General features: G+C 45.8%; 1 protein-coding gene across 2 annotated transcripts in view; it reads left to right on the plus strand.

Annotated features, from left to right (window-relative positions):
• LOC132396523 (probable ATP-dependent RNA helicase DDX60) overlaps positions 1 to 14,555 on the plus strand; it is a 165,171-nt gene that overhangs the window by 21,244 nt on the left and 129,372 nt on the right. For both annotated transcript variants that reach the window (XM_059974118.1, XM_059974119.1), the window contains exons 7-9: positions 6,839 to 6,994; positions 8,982 to 9,126; positions 9,808 to 9,963. In XM_059974118.1, coding sequence (XP_059830101.1) covers positions 6,839 to 6,994; positions 8,982 to 9,126; positions 9,808 to 9,963 — 457 coding nt within the window. The remainder of the gene's footprint in view (positions 1 to 6,838; positions 6,995 to 8,981; positions 9,127 to 9,807; positions 9,964 to 14,555) is intronic.

A 14,555-nucleotide genomic window follows, 5' to 3' on the forward strand; every position in this document is an offset into this window, starting at 1 on the left:
TTCAATGTTATAAGACAATAAAACACAAAAAGGGAGTTGAAATACTTTTTACAGGCACTGTAATTCCCATCAGGGTCTTTTTACTTTTGCAGTTTCTTAGCCCCACCTACCCACGACGATTCTACAAATTCCAGTCCTATGTCACCTCTTTCCAAAGATTTGGTTTCATTTTTTACCAACAGAGCCAACCCACACCCTTTGGCTATCTGCCTGTCTTTTCAATATAATTTGCATTCTTGGACGTTACGTTCCCAATTATGATCTTCTTTCAGCCACGACACAGTGATGCCCACAATGTCATAACTGCCAGTCTGTAACTGCACTACAAGATCTGCCTTTTTCCTTCTACTGCATGTATTCAAATGCTACATCTTCAAGTCCTGTATTCATCACTTGCTTTGATTTTGCCCTCATGTTACATTTCAACTCATCCCACTCATGGCAATTTTGCCCTATCATCTGCCTGTCGCACTACATACTGCATTTAGTTGTATACCAGCTGCCCCATCTTCAGGCCTATCACACCAGTTCCCATCTCCCTACCAAATTACCGGTAGTCTAAACCCTCCCCAACAGGTCTAGCAACCTGCCTGCAAGGATATTGGTCCCCCTTGGGTTCAGGTGTAACCTATCCCTTTTGTACAGGACACAACTCCCCCAGAAGAGATCCCAGTGATCCAGGAATCTGAAGCACTGCCCCTTGCATCAGTTCCTCAGCCGTGCATTCAGCTGTATCATCATTCTATTCCTGCCCTGACTAGCACGTAATCCAGAGATCACTACTGTTATGTTTTGTAACTCCAAAACATTAAACTAATTAAAAGGAGAACAGCCTGAAATGCGAGTGTAACTTAGTTTTCACTTTGAACGAGGAGCGCACTTATCATGTGGTGGCGTCATGATTTATGCAATTTACATATAACCGTAACAAATTATATAAACAAAGAATGCTTAATCAAACGATACATTTACAAGATTACTAGAATATTAAATAAACAACAACTACCTTGGAGGTCCTTCTCCTCAGCCTCATCCCTAATTCTCTACTCATTGCGCAGGACTTTGTCCCCTTTTCTACCTGTCATTGACGCCAATGTGTATCACAACCTCTGGCTGCTCAACATCCCTCTAGAGCAGGGGTTCCCAACCTCTATGCCATGGACTAATACCATTAAGCAAGTGATCCACGGATCCCATGTGGGGAACCCCTGCTCTTGAGAATATTCTGCAGCCTTGACCCAGCACCTGCGAAACAAGTCAAGATCCTGGTGTCTTTTTCGCAGTCACAGACTCTCTTGGCCATCGCCCTGACTACCAAGTCTCCTATCACTGTCATACAACCTGTCTCTGCCTTTCCCCGCGGAGCCTCAGAGCGGAACTCGGTGCCACTGGCCTGGCTGCTGCTGCTGTGCCCTGACAGGTCATTCCTCTCAGCAGTGTCCAAAAGGGTGGACTTGTTGCTGAGGGAAATATCCATGGGGGAACCCTGCCCTGGGTGACAAACTGTTATCTCAAGCCTGCACTCTGGGTGTGACCACCTCAGTAAAAGACTTACCTATGAAGTTTTCAGCCTCCCAGATGGTCCCGAGTACACTGAACTCCAGCTCAAGGTCCTTGACCTTGTCAGGAGCTGAAGCTGGGTGGACTTCCTGCAGATGTAGTCATCAGGGAGACTATTAGCTACCCTGAAATCCCACATCTTACAGGAGGAGCATTCCACTGCGACAACAATGGTGCCAAGCTGCATTGGCGCTTGCCCTTCCCTTGGACTACATCAGTGACGTGGAGAGGGGGAACCGGCTGCATGAGCAACAGCCGGTTTTTCAAATGTTCCCACCCAGGTTTGCACCCTGGAGAGGGCACAGTCCACTAGAGGTGTAAACCAATGATGCGCTGGGATTGACGGCTGCCTATTATTCCACTGCCTAAATTACACTCCTTTCTAAACTTGTTGAACCTTTGGCTCTGACTTCTTAAGCCCAAGTTCTACAGTCACCTAAATGACTCCAAAAGACTCAACAGTATGAGGCTACGCCTGTTCTTCCCCAAGCTGTTGAGCCAAGGGCATGTGGCTTCCGAGGTGAACTGGCCCTGGTGTGTCGGTGAGTGGTAGAAGCTGATGGGAATGCAAAGAGAACAGGTCACAGGGATGATTATTGTGGAATGCATCACTTTGTGTAGGATCAATGGACAGAGCAAAACACAAACTGCTGGAGGAACTCAGTTGGTTAGGCAGCATCCGTGAAGGGAAAGGCATGTTTTGGGGTCAAAGCCCTAAAGTGGTGGCAGCCAGCATGAAGGGGTAAGCAGGAGCTAGCCAGTGAGAGGTAGGCCCAGGGCAGTGTCAGAGTAAATTTAATTATCAAGGTATGTATACGTTATGGAGAAGCCTACAAAGGGTAGTGGACACAGCCCAGTCCATCTCAGGTTTGGCCCTTCCCAACACTGAGCACATCTATGAGCAGTACTGTTGAAGGAAATCACCATCAAAGACCTTCACTATCCAGGACATGTTCTCTTCTCGCTGTTGCCATTAAGAAGCTGATACAGGAGCCTTGGGTCCCACAACACCAGGTTCAGGAACAGTTATCACCTCCTCTCCTTCCATCAGGCAAAAGATACAAAAGCCTGAAAGTGCATAACACCAGCCTCAAGGACAGCTTCTACCCCATTGCTGAAAGATTATTGAATGGTTCCCCTAGTGCCTAATACAATAAGATTGATTCTTGACCTCACAGTCCACCTCGTTATGGCCTTGCAGCTTATTGTCTGCCTGCACTGAACTTTATAAAGCAAACAGTATTATGAAGGACCCCACACACCCCTTGTACAATCTCTTCTCCCTCCTGCTGTCTAGGAAATGGCACCGAAGCATTCAGGCTCTCACGACCAAACTATGTAACAGTTTCCTCCCCCAAGCTATCAGACTCCTCAATACCCAGAGTCTAGACTGACACCAACTTATTTACCATGCCTGTTGTCTTGTTTATTATTTATTGAAATGCCTGCGGGGAAAGGCAGAGACAGGTTGTATGACAGTGATAGGAGACTTGGTAGTTAGGGAGATGGCCAAGAGAGTCTGCGACTGCGAAAATGCCTGTTTTGTGCACTTTATGCAGTCCTGGGTAGGTCTGTAATCTAGTGTAGTTTTTTTTTCTGTGTTGTTTTTATGTAGTTCAGTGTAGTTTTTGCGCTGTTTCATGTAACACCAAGGTCCTGAAAAACATTGTCTCGTTTTTACTGTGTACTGTACCAGCAGTTATGGTCAAAATGACAATAAAAAGTGACTTGACTTTCTCTATTTGTGTAACACTTTATTCTTCATTCTGTTATTGTTTTCCTTTGTATGACCCCAATGTACTGATATGATGAAATGATCTGTATTGAATGCATGTAAAGCGAAGTTTTTCACTGTACCTCGGTACACCTGACAATAATAAACTAATTTAACAATTACCCCACAATAGGGAATTACGCCACTCTTTCTAAGAGTGAGAAAGTACTGGGAAACAGGTCATGCAAAAAAATTCAATGGAAAGAATGCTCCAAGCCAAGACCCTTCATCAGGACCTTCACCTGCCTGAAGCATCAAGTGTTTATTCTCCTCCAGGGATCCTGCCTCACCTGCTGATCCAGCATTCTATGTGCACTGTTCAACGTTTCCAGCAGCTGCAGAATCTTTCGTGCTTATGCAATCTCTTCCTATTTCATAACCTCTCGCTCAACTCTCAACTTAACCACAGAAACAGCCTCTTGTCCATGACTACCGGAGCTAGTCCCATTTGCCTGAATTTGACACACCCCATACCCCGGAGAGGATTCTAACCGGTTGCATCACTGTCTGGCATGGAGGGGCCACTGCACAGGATCAGGAAAAAGCTGCAGACAATTGTAAAATCAGCCAGCTCTAACACCCAGGCCATGCCTTTTTCTCATTGCTACCATCAAGGTGGTGGTCTGGACAGTGAAGGGCTCTGGTGGTACTTTCCTGCAACAGTGCGGCTCACAGATGTGCTCAGAGTTGGGAAAGGCTAAACCTGTGATGGACTGGGGTGTGTCCGCTGCCCTTTGTAGGTTTTCCATATCTGTACCTTGATAATTAAATTTACTTTGATCTTGGCCTGGACCTACCTTTCACTGGCTAGTTGTCCAGAGGAGAAGCTTAATGGAGAAGCTGGGGGACATGGGTTCAAATCCCACCACTGGACAACTTGAGGCCAAACTCAGTTATCAAGGATGGATAATACCTGGTGCCAGTTTGGATGACAATGAAACAAGTGGAGATTATGGAAACAAAAATTCTAATGGACAGATTAATCTACTTTTGGCAAAAAGGAATAATCAAAGATAGTCAGCATGGCTCTGTTTGGGGAAGACCTCGTTTGATCAATTTGATGGAATTTGTCGAAGTGCATCGACGAGGGAAGTGCAGTTAATGGAATGTACGTGGATTTCAGTGAGAAGAAATTCAGTATGATTCCAGTCCAGTTGAGGGGTCCCTCCCCAGATAAGACATAGGAGCAGGAGTAAGCCAAGTCAGTGGGTATATTTAAAGTGGAGGTTGACAGGTTCTTGATTCGTCAGGGTGTCAAAGATTATGGGGAGAAGACAGGAGAATGGGGTTGAACGTAATGGAATGGTGAGCAGACTCAATGGACTGAATGTTCTAATTCTCCTATGTCTAATGGTCTTGTTAGTGGGTGAAATGGGCATTTAGTGATACTGATGTTTTCACAGCCTCCCTCACTGAAAACAGTGTTTTATTTAATTAGTGAGATTTGAAACCTCAGCTCCCGTGGTGGGGTTTGCACTCACCTCTGGCTCCTTCACCCAGGCTTTGGATACGTAACAGCTGGTCTGGCAACTGTGTTGTGCCTCAGCTTTCACTGCAGAAACAAGCGTACTTACTTAATAGAGCAGAACAGATTGTCCCCCATCTGGACCAACGAGCAACCTTTCTTAGCCTCGCTGGCAGCCACGAACACCGGCAGCTCATCTGGAGAGTCCCTGCAGTGGATACAACACACCAGAGTATGAAGTCTGTCCACTTCTTTGACTCATGCCTTCTTTGTGTTACTATCATCGGGGGGAGGAGACCTACTCCGTTTTAGGAACAACTTCTTCCCCTCTGACACCAGATCTCTGAATGGTCCACAAACCCATGAATGGGGATGGCAAATCTGCAAAGCAGTTAGCTTAGACCTTTACTGATCTGGGTTCAAGTCCCACCACCATCTGTAAGGAGTTTCTCCCCACAACCACGTGGGTTTTCACTGGGTTCTCCAGTTTCCTCCCACATTCCAAGGACGTATGGGTTTGTAAGCACGGAATGAACTGCATGTGGTAGTGGAGGTGGATTCATTAGGGACATTTAAGAGATTCTTGGAATAGAGGGAGATCCATTTAGAACGGGGATGAGGTGGGGTTTCTTTAGCCAGAGCAGTGAATCTGTGGAATTCATTGCCACAGACGGCTGTGGAGGCCAAGTCATTGGGTACATTTAAAGCAGAGCTTGATAGGTTCTTGGTGAGTCAGGGTGCAAGAGCTTACGGGGAAAAGACAGGAGAAGGTTGAGAGGGATAATAAATCAATTATGATGGAATGGTGGAGCAATCGTTTTCTGTTGATCAGTGTCAAAGAAAGCCAAGTTAAATTCACAAACAAGAAAATCTGCAGATGCTGGAAATCCAAGTGTTATGTGTGCTGAACAAACCAGATGGAAATGGGGTCCAGGGCTGACACCCCCCCCCTCCCCAGGAACTATGCTGCTAATGAGAGAGAGAGATGAAGAATAGAGGTAGAGGCACCTGCTACAGATAAGAGAGAGAGAGAGAGACGAATGATTTAAGTAGTATGGCTTCTTCACTGATGGAAAGGTAAACAATCTTTTGCTGCAAGGACACTTTGCTCATTAACATTCTTACTGAGACAGCAAGGAGTGGACTAGTTTGATGGACATGGACATGTGGAGTTGATGGATGGCTGATACCCTATCAGTGGGAGATACCCTCAGACACACCAGTGGACACTGAAAGAGTGTTGTGCACCCACAGGAAGGTGGGGGGACTGGAGGATCAGTTAAGGAGAATCGGTCTGGAGTACGGTGGATGAAGGCAGACTTGTGGGGACTTGTGTGTGTGTGTGTCCACTCTTGCCTGGGTGATGAGTCCATCACTGAAGAACGGTCTAGCCTGGAACGGAAGGGTCATAACCGGTGACCCCAACTGTACAATGGAACAAGAAGACGACGGAAGGTTTGCCTGCTGCAGCTGCTCATCTCTTGCTCTCTCTCTGTCTCTCTCTCCAACATTGCAAACAACTACCTCAACACGAACTGAACTGAACTCTATATTCTCTTATGACAATTCATTTGCCCCTAGACTTTGATAGAGCTTGGTTTTGATTCTTATTCCTACACTTCTGTATTTATCATTGCTAACCTGTTTTATATGTATATCTGCATTTTTGATACTGTATTGCTTAGTTTACTAATAAACACCTTTAGTTACAGTACCATCAGACTCCAACAATACTTCATGAATCTAAATATCTACCACAAGCTCCAGGAAGCCTCTCTTGAGAGAGGAGGCATTTTTCATTCATCTTTTTCTCTTTTCCCTCTTTCCCTCTTTTTCACAATTGACTTATTATTGTAACTTGAAGTAATTTTTGTAATATATTGCACTATACTGCTGTCACAAATCAGCAACTTTCATGACACGTCAGAGCCTCCTGGTTCTATTCTGATTCGTGGTTGTTTTTTAGGGTTGAGTGATATTTGCTTCAAATGTTTATTTGGATGTCAGTTCTTACAGTTTTGTTTCGGTGCATATTTAAGCAGAAGAATCCTGAAGAAGTGTCCACGCAGGAAGCAAAGGAACTCTGCCGAATGTACTGCCTACATGTGGCTCTCCTCTGCAACCTTCCATTGGCTCAAAGAGCTCTCAAGAGCAAGGCCAAGTGGCAAAATTCAGCCATCTCATTCCTTCTACTGGTAAGCATAAAGACTGTTGACCAATAGAGAACAGAAAAGGCCATTGGCACTACTGGCTCATATAGATACAACCCACTGCTGGTCCTGATTGGCTCTGTGAAACCAGAGCTGGCTGTTCTACTCCACAGTGGCCTCTGATTGGCTCTTATACCACAGAGCTGGTTCTGGTTGGCTATTTTACCCTACAGCTGGCTCTTTTTCCCTTTGCCAGAGTTTCATCTGATTGACTGCTTTATCTCATTTTTGTTTCTGATTGGCTGCTATACCCCATTGCTAGCTCTAGTTGGCCATTTAACCTCTCAATTGGCTTGGGTTGGCCATTTCATCTCAAAACCATCTCTGATTAGTTGTTATATCTTATAGCTTGATATGATTGGCTGTTATACCCATGCTTCCTATGAGACACTACAGTAGCTTCCATCGTTTTTTCTCTTTTATTTTACCCCACCTCTCAACACAACCTTCTCATTGGATCATGCAACTGGGGAGTTGGTGGAAGATGAACAATGATGTTTGATCCCAAGTCAACATTGCCAGTTGAGGGGTGGACAACAAAGCAATGTCCCCATTCAGAGAAGTGCAGAGTCAAGGTCTTCTAAAGCATATCAGTGTTAATTGCCTCAAGGACTCTGCGTGGTAGCACCTCCCACACTCTTGTGTGATTGTAGGCTTGTTACGGCACAGAAAGAGGCAATTTGTTCCATTATTTCTGTCTCACCAATGCCATATTTACCTTTTTCCCAAAGCAAAGCAAATTATTATTTTTCCCCTCACGTGCCTGTGCACTTCTTTTTTGGATTCCCTGATTGGTTCTGATTCCACTAATAAAAAAGATTAATTCCTTAAAGTCCTTATTGTCCAGAAAACAGACCTTCATCATCTCCTTGAAAAATGCTGTCAGCTGAGTTAGACATGACTTGCACCCCCCCCCCCCCACTAAGAGCAATGGTTCTGAAAATTCACAGAAATCCTGTCCCTAAGAATCCTCGCCTGTAGGTTCCCTACCATTGACAAGAGATTCACAGATTTATGGTTCCAGGATTATCCCTATTTCCATTCTTAATCAATGGAACATTCAATACTTTTAGGTCCTTCAATATCACGTCTGTAACTGAAGAAGACATGAGGATTTTGGTCAAGTTCTTAGCAATCTCATCACTTGCATTTCTCAGTACACTGGGTTATCTCCCGTCAGGTCATTGGGTCCTGATACTATATATACTCAGTGGCCACTTGATTAGGAGTACCTAATGAAGTTGTACTGAGTGTATATTCATGGTCTTCTATAGTCCATCCAAGAAATACTCTTCGGCAGACAGCTGTTGTAACGCATGGTTATTTGAGCTACTGTCACCTTCCTGTTAGCTTGAACCAGTCTGACCTGTCTTACCAACGAATGGTTTTCGCCCACCAAACTACCGCTCACTGGATGTCTCATTTTCTTGCACCATTTTTTGTAATCTCTAGAGACTGTTGTGCCTGAAAATCCCAGGGGATCAGCAGTTCCTGAGATACTCACACCACCCTGTCAGGCACCAACAATCATTCTGCAGTCAAAGTTACTTAGATCATATTTGTTCTCCATTCTGATGTTCATTCTGAACAACAGCAGAAACTCTTGACCACATCTGTATGCTCCTGTGCACTGAGTGCTGCCACATGATTGGCTGATTAGATATTTGCATTAATGAACAGGTGCACAGGTGTACCTAATAAAATGGTCACACATAGTAAGTGCAAAATGTATAAGTCAGAAGACCCAACACTTTCTCTTCCTTTATCTGAAGTTGGTAGCAAACTCCCCAGAATGTAGTCCTTATATTTTCACAAGCATTAGTGGCTTATCTTTGTGTTCAGGGATGCTAAGATAATCTTTCAGTAGAACCAGAATCACAAGTTCCTTCAGCATAGAGTTTACCCTTCCATTTCTTCATGTAGCATATTCCAGATCCAGACAATTGTAAGGAATTCTCTTTCCTTCCCACAGAGGAGGATGACGGAATTCCTGGTGCTGAGGAAACTGGGTGCCACCCGAGACTGGCTAGTCGACATGACATATTTGACTGACCTGAGTGATGAGCATCTCTTTAAAAGTGTGGCAAAGATCTGCTCTGAACGGCCACCTGGTGCAGGTAAATGTAGAAACGGCAGCCCTTATTTGAGCTGCACTCAGAGGAGTTGAGTTTGCCACAGGCGGTAGCTTTTTTGCCTCTGACTCCGAAGGTGGTGAGTTCAAGTCTATTCCAAATACACAAGTTGTCAGCACATTCCTGTGTGAGGGAATGCTGCAGAGTTTCTCAGTGAGACTTCAAACTGAAGCGGGTGTAAGAGATTCCATCCCACTTTTATTTTCTAATGAGGATACATTGAGTAAGTTGGGGATTTTTACTTTGGAGTGGAGCAGGATGAAATGTGCCTTCATAGAAGCATACAAGATAATAAGAGGCATGGATGGGGTGGATGGCCAGAGACTTTTTCCCAGAGGGAAAATGGCTTATAGGAGGGGCATAATCTTAAAGTGATTGGTAGGAAGTCTTTGGGAATGTCAGAGGCAGTTTTTTTATACACAGAACTGTACACAGTACTCCTAATTAGGCCTCATCAATGTCTTGTACAGCTTCAGCATAACATCCAACTCCTGTGCTCTGTGCTTTGATTTATGAAGGCAAATGTGCCCAAAGCTCTCCTTACAACTCTATTTACCACTGATGCCGCTTTCTGTTGTGGTGGTGGGGGTCTGGTTGTTCAGAGTGCGGATGAACATGGACCCACTCCAGTGTAATCTCCGTTCTGTGGCTCCTGCTGTTCAACAGGGTCAGAGTTGCGGCTGGGGAGAGAGATCGGGAGAGAGTACCGAAGCATCTGGGAGGCCGTAACCACGATTTCTCCTGCTTTTGATGTCGGAGCTGCTTTACCCGTGACATGCCCTCCCGGGCTACTTCTGTTGTCAGCTGACACCACAGCACCAGGTACCTCCAGTGACAGTGTGTAAGAGACATTTAGAGAATCGCTTCAGTAACCAAGGCATAGTGTAGAAGGATATGGACTAAATGGGCCAATTGGGATTAGTTACGATGGCCAAAAAGATCAGTAAATTGGTGCATTATTGCCCTAAAACATTGGGTTAGTAAACTGGTAAATATAGTTATATTAAATTTACCAATAATATTGAACTTGTAAATTTAAAATATAATAACTAAATTTACCTGTTGACCGACCTCAGTGTTTTAGGAACAGCTTGTTCCCCTTTGCCATCAGATTTCAGAATGGTCCATGAATACTACCTTACTAATACTCTTTTCATACTGTTTATTTAACTTACAGTACTCTGCAAAAGTCTGAGGCATGCATATATATAGCCAGTGTGCCAAAGACTTTTTTCAACGTGGAGCAGAGAGTGAGTTGGTGAATCTGGTGAGAGTAAAGGATGCTGGGAATGGTGAGGATGGAGCGCCTTGGAAGGGGTGTGGGACAGGTGGCCGAGAAAGAATGCCAGGGACTGGGGGGCAGCACAGGTGCAGACACACCCAGCCCTGACACCTCAGGGAAGGACATTTGCTTCCAACCAGTTGCTTTAATGATCATAACAGAATGCCCCTCTGGTGCTTCCTGCTCTCTCCCTGCCCCCTTCCCACTCTCATTTCACAATCAAGATCCAAATCAGAATCAAGTCTATCATCACTCACATATGTCATGAAATTTGTTTTTTCTTGTGGCAGTAGTACAGTGTAATACATAAAATTACTACAATATTGTGCAAAAGTCTTAGGCACCCTAGCTATATATATATGTGCCTAAGATGTTTCACAGCACTGTATACTAAATTGTTATGCTTGCATTATACAACAAATATCCTGACTTGTGTCAGTAGCAATAAACCTGAATCTGGTTCATGTACAGTGAAAAATTCAACACATCAGGCAGTATTCATGGAGAAGAATGAACAGTCGATGTTTCATCCAAGTCCCTTGCGAACAGGACTGTTGAAGAATCTCAACCTGAAATGTCGACGACTTGTTTCTCTCAATAGAAGCTGCCTGACCTCTCAAGGTCCAGCCCTACATCCCCGTCATGAGAGGTGGAAACGGAAAAGGCTGGCAGACAAGGCTCTGGTGAAGCTGTACAGGCCAGTCCCCTGTACAGTTGATACAATGGATGAACTCCAACCATACCATCAGCTCTATGAGAAGAGGCTCATTGTAGAGTGAGCACATGACACAGTGCAGGGAAAGTCATCAGGGTCCTGCACAGCCGATGATGGGGACACTCCTGGTCCGCCCTCGAGTAACGGGCTCAGAACAGAGGATGAAGGAGGTGGCAGGTCATTGATGGTCTATGCTCCACTGGGAGCTAAGGGCCCAAGAAGAAGATGCTGTCTGACCTGCTGAGCTCTTCCAGCATTTTGTGTGTGTTATTCTGGATTGCCAGCATCTGCAGAATCTGTTGAGTTTAGGAAATACTGCCAATGTACTTTATCAGAATCGGAATCAGGTTTACTGTCAGTGGCATGTGTTGAGAGGGGAAAAAGGCAAAGGAGATGTGCAGGGTAGGTTTTAAGCACAGAATGTTAGTGGCCTGGAATGGGTTGCCAGTTAGAATGGAAGCATTTAAGACTCTGTTTGACTATGAAGCGAATGGGAGGTTTGGATTCTTCAGGCAGAAGAGATTTTATTTGGCATTGGGTTTGGCACAGACACGGTGGGCTGAAGGGCTTGTTTCTATGCTGAATGCAGAGTGAAGTGTTACAGTTACAGAGAAAGTGCAGTGCGGGCAGACAGTGAGGCGCAAGCCCACAACAGGGTACACTGAAAGGTCAAGAGTGCACCTCATCATATGACAAGAGCAGGGCAGAAGGTGTCCTTAAACTTCAGGCTCAAGCTCTCATTAATGACAGTCAAATGGCATTGTGCAGGATGGGTCATGTCTTATGAACTGAGTTTTTTGAGGAGCTGATGAAGGTAATTGATGAGGGAATGGGAGTGGTTGTTATCCATATGGATTTCAGCAAGGCAATTGACAAGGTCCCTCAATGTATGCTGATCCAGAATAAGATATGGATTCTTATAAAATAGGAAAGAATAAAATGGTTGGTGAAGGTAGATTGGATTCAGCATTGACTTGGATGAGAGGATAGTGGTGGAGAAGTGTTTCTCTGACAGGAGATCTGTGATCAGCGTGTTCTCCAGGGATCAGCACTGGGACTTACACAAATATTTCATCAGCCAGTCTTCTTGTATCTTCAGCTCAACAGGGAGGGGGAGAAGAGAGAATGACCAGGCTGAAATCGTCATTGATTATGTTGACTGTTCACCCTTGGGCAAGGTGCAGGACCTGCTTAGCCCACGGTCAGGGTCGCATGAAGCCATGGGAGCAGGTGGTGAATGGTCATATGAGCAGCCGGTGCAGATCACAAGTCCTGGTTATGCGACCATGGACACCAGGCAGATGATCTCTGAAGAGTATTGATAGTGGCTGGACTCACCCATCTTGTAAAGACACTGCCCAGAAGGAGGCAATGACAAACCACTTCTGTAGAAAGACAATGATCGCCTATGTCATATGACACAGCACATAATGAACAAACTGTATATACATGTGCAACACGAGTGAATCTGCAGATGCTGTAAATAAATAAAAACACAAAATGCTGGCAGAACTCAGCAGGCCAGACAGCATCTATGGGAGGAGGTAGTGACAACGTTTCAGGCTGAAACCCTTCATCAGGAGTGAAGTAACATGGGATGGTCGAGGGAGGATAAGAAGTTGGGGGAGGGATGAAGTAGAGAGCTGGGAAGTGATAGGCTGGAGGGAAATGGGCTGGGGGAAGGTGGAGAATTATGAGAAATAAAAGAGAAAGAAAGGTAGGGCTGGTGAGAGATGATAGTGAGGGGGAAAAAGAGAGAGAAAGAGAACCAGATTAAAATAATAGATAGGGATGGGGGGCAGGGGTATCAACGGAGGTCAGTGAGTTGGATGTTAAACCCGCTGATAAGGGGGGTGCTGTTGTCGTCTGGCGCACCGACCTGTACATAGCAGAGGCATGACGACAACTCGCTGACACCTCCTCTTATCTACCCCTGGACCATGACTCACTCATGTTACCCCACTAGGGAGCACCAGTCCATTGTCTCCCAAACCATTTCTGATCTCATCAGCTCGGGAGATCTCCCATCCACGGCCACCAAACTTATAGTTCCCACACCCAGCACTTCCTGTTTCTACCTCCTACCTAAGATTCACAAACCTGCCTGTCCAGGCAGACCGATTGTCTCTGATTGCTCCTGCCCCACTGAACTCATTTCTGCCTATCTCGACTCTGTTTTATCTCCCTTTGTTCAATCCCTTCCCACCTATGTCCGTGATTCTTCCCATGCTTTACATCTCTTCGAAGATTTCAAGTTCCCTGGCCCCCACCGCCTTATTTTCACCACGGACGTCCAGTCCCTATTTATCTCTATCCCCCACCAGGAAGGTCTCCGAGCTCTCCGTTTCTTCCTGGATTCCAGACCCAGCCAGTCACCCTCTACCACCACTCTTCTCCGCCTCGCGGAATTAGTCCTCACCCTTAACAATTTCTCCTTTGGCTCCTCCCACTTCCTCTAAACTGAAGGTGTAGCCATGGGCACCCACATGGGTCCTAGCTACGCCTGCCTTTTTGTCGGCCATGTGGAGCAATCTATGTTCCAAGCCTACACTGGTATCTGTCCTCCTCTTTTCTTGCGTTATATCAACGACTGCATCGGTGCTGCTTCCTGCACACATGCTGAGCTCGTCGACTTCATTAACTTCACCTCCAACTTTCACCCCGCCCTCAAATTCACCTGGTCTATTTCCGACACCTCCCTTCCCTTTCTAGATCTTTCTGTTTCTATCTCTGGAGACAGCCTATCCACTGACATCTACTACAAACCTACTAACTCCCACAGCTACCTAGACTATTCCTCCTCCCACCCAGTCTCCTGCAAAAATGCTATCCCCTTCTCACAGTTCCTCCATCTCTGCTGCATCTGCTCTCAGGATGAGGCCTTTCATTCTAGAACAAAGGAGATGTCTTCCTTTTTTAAAGAAAGGGGCTTCCCTTCGTCCACTATCAACTCTGCCCTCCATCGCGTCTCCTGTATTTCACACACCTCTGCCCTCACCCCATCCCCCTGCCAGCCCACCAGGGATAGAGTCCCCCTGGTCCCAACCAGCCTACAGGTCCAACGTATAATTCTCCGTAACTTTCGCCATCTCCTACGGGATCCCACCACCAGACACATCTTCCCCTCCCCCCAACTCTCGGCTTTCCGCAGGGATCGCTCCCTACGCGACTCCCTTGTCCATTCATCCCCCCCATCCCTCCCCACCGACCTCCCTCCGGGCACTCATCGCTGCAAATGGAAGAAGTGCTACACCTGCCCCCACACTTCTTCCCTCACCACCATCCCAGGCCCCAGACAGTCCTTTCAGGTGAGGCACCACTTCACCTGCGAGACAACTGGGGTGATATACTGTATCTGGTGCTCCCGATGTGGCCATTTATACATTGGGGAGACCTGCCACAGACTGGGAGACCGTT

Source organism: Hypanus sabinus, chromosome 7, assembly GCF_030144855.1.
Source record: "Hypanus sabinus isolate sHypSab1 chromosome 7, sHypSab1.hap1, whole genome shotgun sequence".
Classification (NCBI taxonomy): Eukaryota; Metazoa; Chordata; class Chondrichthyes; order Myliobatiformes; family Dasyatidae; genus Hypanus; species Hypanus sabinus.